At 48.1% G+C, this 10,063-nt stretch overlaps 1 protein-coding gene across 7 annotated transcripts in view; it reads left to right on the top strand.

Annotated features, from left to right (window-relative positions):
* The window catches only part of LOC133420751 (nuclear factor 1 B-type-like), a 59,590-nt gene that overhangs the window by 35,035 nt on the left and 14,492 nt on the right, over positions 1-10,063 (top strand). For 4 of the 7 annotated variants that reach the window (XM_061710540.1, XM_061710541.1, XM_061710544.1 and 1 more), the window contains 4 exons: positions 2,884-2,940; positions 5,320-5,388; positions 8,082-8,202; positions 9,422-9,543. In XM_061710540.1, coding sequence (XP_061566524.1) covers positions 2,884-2,940; positions 5,320-5,388; positions 8,082-8,202; positions 9,422-9,543 — 369 coding nt within the window. The remainder of the gene's footprint in view (positions 1-2,883; positions 2,941-5,319; positions 5,389-8,081; positions 8,203-9,421; positions 9,544-10,063) is intronic. The other 3 variants (XM_061710542.1, XM_061710543.1, XM_061710545.1) reach the window with 3 other exon arrangements.

Raw genomic sequence — 10,063 nt, 5'->3', positions numbered from 1 at the left:
GACGCATCCAAAACACCCACAAGCCCTTTTCTGATGCCTCTTTTTTTTTTCTTTTTTTTTTTTGCTGAGTAACTGCAGATGATCTGATTCATACTGGTCCTGTTTCTTCCCTCCTTCATGAACCGGTTTGTTTATTTAAACAAGTGGCAGGGACGGAGGGTGCCAAGAAATGTTGTTTTTGGAAAAGGGCCGTGTGTGTGTGCGTGTGTGTGTGTATGTGTGTGTGTGTGTGTGTGTGTGTGTGTGTGTGTGTGTGTGTGTGTGTGTGTGTGCGTGTGTGTGTGTGTGTGTGTGTGTGTGTGTGTCTGGCCCAGCGTTCCAGCCCTGCCAAGCTCCCGGGGCAAAGCTGAGCCTCCGCGACCGCAACTGTTTATTTACAGGTTACACTACTGTTTATTTGAAGACTATCAGATCGGCCGGGCTTCTGCACGGGACACCTTTTCAGACACAGATACCAGATTTTGTTTCTGAGCCGGCTCAAAAAGAAAACCAAAACAACTCTCACTGCTTGTCAAGTGCAACATTTAGGTATCTGCTAATGTTAAACATGAGGGTTTAATGAGATGAAATACTTGGAGGATTACTAAGACTTGATTTTGGCGAGTTCAGATGCAGGAAAGACAGGGAAAAAAAAAAAAAAAAAAAAGGCAGAGCCTGGAGCTGCCCTGCGGGGGTCAAAGGTAGAATGTAATGCAATAGGGGAGGTGTTTGCAGCTCCGGTGCAGACCTGGCAGATGTGCCATATGCTTGCATCCCACCTTGAGTCATCCAGGTGGTCTCTCCCGGTGCCGCGGCGAGGCCTCATGCTGGAGGATGCTGCCTGGGATCTCTAATTGCCGCGACCATCTGCTCTTTTTTGTCATGGTTGCCTGTTCAGCTCTCCAAGAAGAAGGAGAAGAAGAAGAAAAGGGGAGAAAAAAAAACAACAACAACAAAAGCGTGACGCTGTGATCTAACTGAGCTGGAGCGCTGTTTTTTTTTTTTTGTCTTAATTTCTCTCCCCGCGCCGCCTTTTTCCAGCGTTTACATCCGAGCTGCTCTCTCTGGCGGTGCTTTCTCTCCCCCTGCCTGCCTGCGCTCCTCAGGCTCGGCGGTTCCCGGGAAGCAGGCATGAAGTTGGCACTCGTAACCAGACTGACGAATGACTCTGAAATTAAAGGGAGGGAGGGGGGGTTAGCTCACTTAGCTCCCTGCAATCGTTTTATAGACATGTGCTGTGGTAAATCCATGCAAACGTCCACTTCCCCACAAAAGCTTCTTTACACAGTCGGTACATGTGCAGGGACGACTTGCTCTCCACTCGCGTGACGCCAATAAAACTATTTACTAATCGCGTGTAGCGTTTGCACAATTTTAGCACTAAACTTGATGATTTAATGGCTTTAAAACGGAACATTTGCAATTATTTTCTGATTACAGCTCTGAAGAGTTTATTTTCCTATTTATATTTTTTTTTTGTAACTTATCTCAATAAATTGTCATTTGAAAAATACAAGCGAGAGATTTTAAAAATAGGACCATTTGATGAGAAAGTGCGAGCCAGGATGATGTTTTCTTTTTCTCTTTTGAACCAGAGCAGGGATGTGTTTTAAGGCCGTAACTTGCATGTTAGTCATTCATTTTTACGGGCTACGTATACTGAAAATAGGGGGATTTTTTTTCCTTCTTCTCCTCCTTCTTCTGCTCAACGTATGGTCCTTTTCCCTCCCTACTTTGTCATTGTTGAGCTCCGGCCAAGAACATTCTGTCTTTTGCAGCGCTGTTTAATAGTCAAATTTAGGAGTGGGGGAACGAGACGGAGCGAGAGAGCGACACAGAGAGAGAACAAGAAAGAAATAAATCTTTCAACTTTTTTTTCTTCCTTCTCTCCTCAGTCCCCCCCCCCTCCAACCCGCCCTCCTTCCCTGTAACACAGCTCATGGGAGCTGCGGCAGGAAAATGGGTGTTGTTGCAAGGCGAGGGTATCTGAGTTCACCGTCTCTCCTAGCGTCTTGCCTCTCATGCTAAAGCTGTCACATGTTAGAGGTGTAGATGATAATCTCCCCTTCTGGTTCTCATTGCGCCCTCTCGGTCCCGGGGCATGTGTGGGCTCGGGCCCAGTTTTCGAATCATTATGGGGGTCTGCTATTAACTGTTTTTGGCCCAGTCACCATTCCTGCACGCACCGATCGGGGGGCCGATAGTGATTTATACCACCTATTTGGATGTTTCACAACCTTTTTCTGCTGCGTAACATACTTTTTTTTTAAAAAAAAGAAAAGGCCCCCGCTTGCCTGTCAGCCATCAACCAGGAACTACAGAGGAATACTTTCCCTTCGCTGTGAGGCTTCTAAGGTGAAACACGTCAATCCGGGCCTCATACCAAACCCTGTGAGCGCCGCAGCCGGTGGAAAGAATTCCACTCATGTTTCCTTGCGTCTCCCCGCCCCTCCTGTCCTCTCTCTATGTTTTGTTCTGGGCTTGTACCTTGCACGCTGCAGCATCGAGCACATTCTGGACCCCGGGCCGCTCCCGGACAACTCCCCCAAACCCCCCCCGCCCCCCCTTGTTTAAAAAATATTACGCAGAGGTCCGCAGGCCAAAAGTTTTACATTATCCTACGTCAGGCCTCTGGGCTTCTCCTTGAGCCGGTCCTCCCGTTAATGATAGCAGCGTTCAAACAAAGCTGTCGTGTTTGATCTGTAATGGGCGCGCTCCACTTGACTGGTACAGTAGATAAGGAAAAATCTCTTAAGCTGCCAGAAAGGAGCTCTGAATTACAGTCAGGAGTTATTTCCTCACATTCATTATTTTCAATCAATGCTTTCAAGAGAAAAACCGTGTTACAGTAAGATGGCATGTCCATGTACTAACCCCCCTCCCCCTGTCTCTGTGTGTTCACAGACTCGCAGCAGTCAGGAAGTCCCAGTAACAATGAGCCAGGCAAAAACCCTCTTCCAGGTATGTACAGTGGCGGTTATCCTCCCTCCTGTCATCGCGCCATTGTTCCTCTCCAGCAGCTTATGTATGCCATAAGTAACTCAAATAGTCCCGTGAACTCTGTGACTTGCACACGAGGTTCTCGCCGAGCAAGAAAAGCGTTGCAAGAAAAGTGCGTCAAAACCCCCGAGGCGTGCAGCTGAGCGTCTAACCGGACGCCACATTGAAGGATTAATAAGCTTTGCATTTGCATTTAAGCACATTTTTCAAAAAGTCAGTTACTCGTCACAGTTTTTAACAATACAAGGGGCTTGAGCGGGAGAGGAATTTAATTACGAGGTTATTGTCATCGCCCCCGGTGATGACATCAGAGGGAGAGAGAAAGAGGAAAGGAAAGAGGTTGTCACGTCCAAGATGTGGAGTGAAACTAACTAACGGTGGCTCAGCTCAGCGGCGCAGCGAGGCGAGCCAGCAAAGCCCCGCTGTTGTTCCCTTGGACTGACCTGCACTGTGTCGTCACAATGTTGGAATGAAAATAGTTTGAGAAGTATAATTAGTCTTTTTTTTTTTTTTTTTTTTTACCTCAAGAGCAGGTTCTGCAGAGGCGGCTTGCCAAGGAAAACACGCTAGCGAGCCAGTGGCTGGGGCTTGGGAGGGCCCCCTCGCTGGTGGCGGAGCTCCTCGCTAAAAGCTGTTGGCTCCAAAGAGGCACTAAGCCTCGTAGGTGCCAACGGAGATACCTTTGTAACTTTCTGGCACGGCCCGAGCTCCCTCGGCAGGGCATCAAAGAGCAGCCGCGGCCATTTGGGTGTCAGTAACTCGTCTGGCTGTTTAACTTGACTGACGGGCTCTGATTAGTGCTGCCGGGTCCTCGGAGGTCACGCAGACCTCAACAAAAGCAGCAGCGCAACCAGAAAAAATACACACACTGTCATCTGTTCGGGCTAAAATTAGCCTCCTAAAACAAACAAGCAGTGTTGAAACATGCTAGATTAACTTTCTGCAGGTTTCATGGTAGTTTAGTGAGGGGGGAAAAGATGGATTCCTCTCCCCCTGTGACAGCGTCAATACTGACGGTCTTTAAGGTTTTCACTCTCGTCTTCTGTCAAACAGGCAGCGCCGGCAATAGCTTGTTAGTCGCTCTCGCGTCACTCCCTCCACCTGTCCCGTCACTCTCGGCTGGTCCGCGCTCAGCAGGGTTTGGGTTGGTTTTAAACATGTCAGATGAGAAACAAATGTGGTCTCGTATTTTCAGCTCGAGGAAAAGGAAAAAAAAAAAAAGGGCATCGTTCCTGTTTATAAATGCATTAATGTTCGGTCATGCTGCAAGTGCAGCTCGAAGGTTAACAACCCCGCTGATTTAGAGCATAAACACGAGCAGGACCATGATATTTAGAGCTGTTTGAGAAGGAAAAAAAGAACAATGATGTGGTGCGATGGGGGAGCAGCCAAGCTGAAACGAGCTCCAACAGGCCCGGGCTGCAGTTTGACATTAAAAAGTATTAAAAAATTACACATCAGATCAAAGATTTAAATGCACGCTGACTCAAAAAGAGTTACAGGCCTCTCGACGTTACGGACATTTGTTAACAATCGCTGACATTGTTTTCACAGAACTGTAAAACCCACCACCGTGAGAGGGTGGTAAAACCAGAGATGAAGCTTTAATAATGTGGCTTTAAAACCAGACTCCAAACTCGAGCCAGAGTTGTTGCCTTGCTCTGCCGGCGGCGGCGGCGGCCTGGAAGGGCGAGGGTCAGCCGAAAGTGCAAGGAACGACAGATTGAATTGAATTAAATTAATGGAGAAGATTTACAGTTCCCGTCTCTGGCGGGGGGTGGGGAGGGGGGGGTTGGCTGTCAACTCCCCTCGTCTGATGCACGAGTCTGATTTTAGCCTCCAACCTGGAACTCCGTCAGATGACAAACTGCACAATTTTCCTCAATCAGCCGCCACAAAACACATCCAGGCAGGAAGATCGGCTCTGTCAGCTCCGGAAAACCCCCGTTTCATAGTTTGAGCAATCTTTTTAGATATATATTTATTAATGAATATATCACAATATTGAATAAAACTGACAAACGCTATCATGAGAACAAAAGCTTCCCTGTGCGAGTGTATAAACTCTACTTCTTCTTCTAAATTTATGCATTTAGTAGCTTTTAAAGACTAATTTCCACAGAATATTGTTTGTATACTTTGCGAATAACACAAACTATGAGCTGCACGTTGAATCCTTGTGTTTTTAAAGACATGGAAAGTGAATAAACACATGAAAACTGATACTGATAACTATTTTAAGCTGATGAACTCCACGAGCGGCTTGGACTCGTCATTAGAGCTTGCAAGAGCTGCGATGATCGTCTCACGACGTCTGCTTTCTCCCCTGTGTGTCTGCAGTGTATTTGGAGGACAGTTTCATCAAATCAGGAGTCTTCAGTGTTGCCGAGCTGGTGCGAGTGTCCAGAAGTGAGTACACGCTTAACGGTTCTGCACTTATTCGTTTGGGCCTCTCGAGGATCCGGGATGGGGCTCGACGCACAGAGATGCCGTAGCACGCGCTACCAAAGGTGGCGTGAGAATCAGGAAGCCGTTAGACGAGCTCCGATCAGGTGACGTGTCGTTCTCCAATCAGGAAACGACAACGTTCACATCTGATTTTTGCTCACAAACGACCCTCAATTTGACTAAAACAAAAAGCCCCCTCAACGGCCACGTAAAACCCTTGTTTTCCTTCATAATTTCTGCGCTGACTTGAAACCCAACCACACAGCTGTGGTGTGGTAAATCCGGTTGGGTCACTCTTTTTTTTCCTTTTTTTCCCCTCTGTTTCGTGCTAAAGCAACACTTGAGCGCGCAGCTGTCTGCGTGAGCCTGCATTCATCTGCATCGACACGTCTCCCCTCTGCAGAGCCGTTCGCCGCTGTTCTCCCAGGACTCGTCTAATAGCCGGCGGCGCGTTGAGGCACCGTTTACCTGTGCTGCTGCTCTGCCTCCCCCCCCCCCACACCCTCCCTCCCGTGCTGCCTCTGTGCTGAAACGCGGAGCACAAAGACTCCAGTCACCCCCCCCTCCTTCAACAACCTGCGTTGGAGAGAAACACGCCGGCGCTGTGTTGCGCGAGTGTCGTAGCATGAAGCGCCCGGTTCCAGTCCTGCGGTTTGACTCGGGGGGGGTGGATGGGGGGGTGTTTAGCTCCTGATCGGTGCAGAACAGGATCAAACTACATCCACTGAAATGTTAAATGTTAAATGATGTCAGGACTCCATAAAAATGCCATAAAAAAAAAGATGATAACAGTTGTTTAATATCCAAGTAGAGAAAAGAAAAGAAACGTATGTAGAATATTTAATTCAGGCGTCTCTGTGCTCTGAAAGACAAAAATTATTTGTATTTTGTCGCAAAGCTCAGAGACTAAATATCCCTTGAAAGACGGCTTTTTTTTTGTGCGTGTTGTTGTTGTTGTGTTTTAATTTGCCCCCTGACCAGATGGCCTCTGAGCCGCGGCGCTCGCTCCGACGCCGCCGAGCCCCGTTTCACTCAAGCCGACTGAAGTCGAGCTGGAATTTTAAAAAGGTCACCGGACACACAAGGATTGTCACTCACTCAGCCGGCGGCTCCCTGGGAAGATATCTGAGCGGCCGCTCGTCCGTCATCGCTGCTCCTCTCCCGGCTCTCCGCGCCGCCGAGACATTCTTTGAAGTCCATCAAAGGGAGCTGCGGAGTTCAAGGCTGAGCCCGGCGATCCGATGAGGACGCTCATTAATGCAACAGGAGCCTCGGCTGCAACTGCGGGAATATTACGTCAATAAAAAGCAAGGGCACGCCATCCCGGGCGAGCCGAACTCCGGGAGCACGTTTGTGCCTGCGTGGCCGTTTGTTTAATGGAAGATGGCGCGGCGTGCTGGAGGAAGCCTTGCTTTCATTGTGTATTATTAAATTAGAGGGTTGGCAGGGTGGCAAGTGGCATCGCGAATAACCGCGGCGAGCCAAAAAACGGAGACGGGAGCAGTAAACAGGGAGACGGTTAGGGATATCCTAAACCATGAATGAAAGCAGAAAAACAAACCCTAAAACAATGATGGTGCATTCAGCGTCCTCCGCATTCCTCCGCATGCAGCCTGCTGCGGGTGGCGGCGGGTGGGGGCCTCTGCCAGGGGTGCAGCCGGCTGCCAGGGCGGAGGACGGCGGAGGGATCGTGCCAGTGGTGAACCTCAGACCACAACAGACGGCGCCACACACTCCATCTTCTTATCCACTCCAAACCAACCAACCAAGCACTCGAGCTGCAGGCGGCCTCGCAGACCACACACCGACGCCAGCCAGCCAGCCAGCCAGCGAGAGCGAGAGCAGAGCCGGCCCAGAGAGAGCCAGGGATGATGATGGGCGGTGAACCCCTTTTGTTCTGTAAACACGGGCCCGGGCCTCCCTTGAAACAATATCCCTCACCTTGACCGCAGTGAGAAAAACAACACCTTCTCCGCCGTAAATCATCATGTGAAGAAACCACTAAATATTTTATTGGACTGGGAAGAAGTGAAAGAAAACCGCTGATGACTGGGGAACGCTTCGCTTCAGCGCTTCTGCAAATTCTAACACTGTTTTTTTCTCCCTTTTTTACTCTAAATACGGCAAGTTTCAGTTCTTTTGTGTGGTACTAGTTCACAACAGGATCATTTCAGAGCACTTTAACACGAGTACACTGCTCATTTATTTTGCTCTTGAAAGCAAATACATATCAGGGCTGATTATCCACCAAAAACGCTGCTTTTTCCATCGCCTCCGTGCTATTTTAACAAAAACAGCTCAGTTATTTCATCAAGACCTCAGGAAACTGCATCAGCTTTGGAAAAGAGGGGAAGAATATGTCTTTCCTATATCTAATTGCTAAGGAGGACTTGGCAGGTGTCGTCTCTCGCAGCCACTTCTTCAATAGACTTGTTAATCAGTGCTCAGCAGAAATGCCCCGTGATGGTCAGCAAGTTAACGTGTGCGCAGGGAGTGCTTAATTTGATGCACAAGGCCTCTGTAGCGTCAATAATAGTCACTGGAGCTATTGTGTAATTAATTGTCCATCTCTAGATGCTGCGGCAGGGAAAGACGGCGCGCGATGCCAGAACGCCGTGACATTGAGCTCCTTCTCGTCTTTGTGTCCTCTGCAGTGCCCATCACCCACGGCGCAGCGGTACCCTTCTCCATGGCGGACATGCCCGGCCAGCCCTACTATCATGACCTGAACTCCAGCATGGGCCTGCACCGCTCCCTCTCCTCCCCGCCTGGCAGGTCGGTGAAAGTTACAGGATCTCTGGGATACCAAAGTCCTTTCTCCCATTACATCAAAACTGTTATTTTGTCTTTTATGTCGAATTAATACAGAAACAACCTTGTCCTTCTTCATTTCTTTCAAGAATGATTAGATTTTGTATTTTGAAAATGTGCTTATTTGCTCTCATGCAGAGATTTTATTTATATTCTGATGTAGCTGCAGCCATGATTGTCACCACGACTGAAAACCTGAGGATACGTTTGAAGAAAAAGTGTCTGGAGTTTAAAAGTTATTTCATTTTAAAGGGATTCAACCCTTAAATTGCGTCAGGAAAAACCTTTTCACCTCGTAAACAAAACTGCTCAGAGGTGTTCAGTGTTAGGAATACTTTAATAACGCTGTCCACGCCTCCCTCCTCCATGGAGCTACCTGTGATGAGAACATGCAGATTCAGGTTTGGGTTGGTTTTTCTTCCACACCGTTGGAAGCGAGTGACAAAATTGAGATGCTAGAAGGAGTTGTAAAGTTTTCCGCGGCGGTGCAGCTGCAGAGGTGACGGCGTAGGAGCTGCTCTTAGTTGCCACAACAGAGCAGATTCAACAACTGTGAGACATTAAATACTCATTAAATACGGCAACAATCAGACTGTTTTTAATGACACATACTGCTCAATAGGTTCAAGCACAAAGGAATTTTTGCCATTTTTCAGCTCAGGGTCGCCCCCTATAGGTGGGAAGTTGCTTTTACCACACGATCTAAAATTCTTGCTCACTCATTTTATTTTATTACATGGTTGATATGGTTGTCGAAGCTACTTTAGCTGATCTTTGTCCCTTAGTTGGGACGGGAGACGGCGAGAGCGAGGCCACACCTCCTAAAAGAAATCAAATGTTCCCTCATATAAAAAAATGGAAATAAAAACTCCTTTGTGCTGCTTAAGACAAGCAGAAAAGGGGCTTTTTTAGCCGCTTCTGTCCACCGGTTAGTCGTAACGGCTCCCCGCTCTGATTCATTCTCTGTATCGAAAAGGAAAAGAGTCGGGAAGGCTGAACTGTAAAGTTAAGTGATACCACGTGATTCTGTTCAAAAACTGAGATGCTTGAGGAAGTCGTTAACATTCCTCTCTTCCACGAGTGGAAGATGACGGGCGTACGGCGGCTCTTCTGACTGACACGGACGTGACCGATGTCTGAGCAGGCGTCCACCTCAAAACCATAAACTTCTCCATGTGTGCAGCAAAAGGCCCAAAACCGTCAACATCGAGGAGAACATGGACACCAGCCCGACGGGACCCGACTTCTACTCGTCACCCAGCTCACCAGCCAGCAGTCGGGCCAACTGGCACGACCGGGATGGAGGTGATTTTCCTCTTTCTGTTTTTTTTTTCTTTTTCTGAGGGCTTGTGTTTACGTTGGAAGGTTCCAGTAACACCTCCATCACATCCACGCGGCTACACAATCACTCACGGTGCAGCTCGGGTCAGCTCTGAGTGACCTGAGGCGATTTGAGACGGTGTTTGATAAAAGTATCAGAGTTTAAATTGACAATCCAACAAAAAGCTGCTGCTCACTTTTTTTCTTTAAAGTTACACAAATTAAGCTCTTCATGCTAGTGTTGCTCCTTGATTTCACTAACAGAAACCTGAAATACCTCGTGAGGAACCATGATGGAGACCTTTCTCCTCACGGACCTCATTTAGGGCTCGATGAAGGAGGTGTAAGAGAAATTACAGCCTCATGGAAAATAAGCGTCAAAAGATTTTCCAGCAGGGAAACGGGGGCCGGGCCTGCAGACGAACTCCTGTCAGACTTTTGTAGATCGAGCTGCTTCCAGAGAAATGTGAAGGATTACACCTAGAAGGTGACGCGGAGGTCTGAC

Source organism: Cololabis saira, chromosome 20 (assembly GCF_033807715.1).
Source record: "Cololabis saira isolate AMF1-May2022 chromosome 20, fColSai1.1, whole genome shotgun sequence".
Classification (NCBI taxonomy): domain Eukaryota; kingdom Metazoa; phylum Chordata; class Actinopteri; order Beloniformes; family Belonidae; genus Cololabis; species Cololabis saira.
The sequence above is the reverse complement of the archived record's forward strand: the minus strand, read 5'-3'. Positions and strand labels throughout refer to the sequence as shown.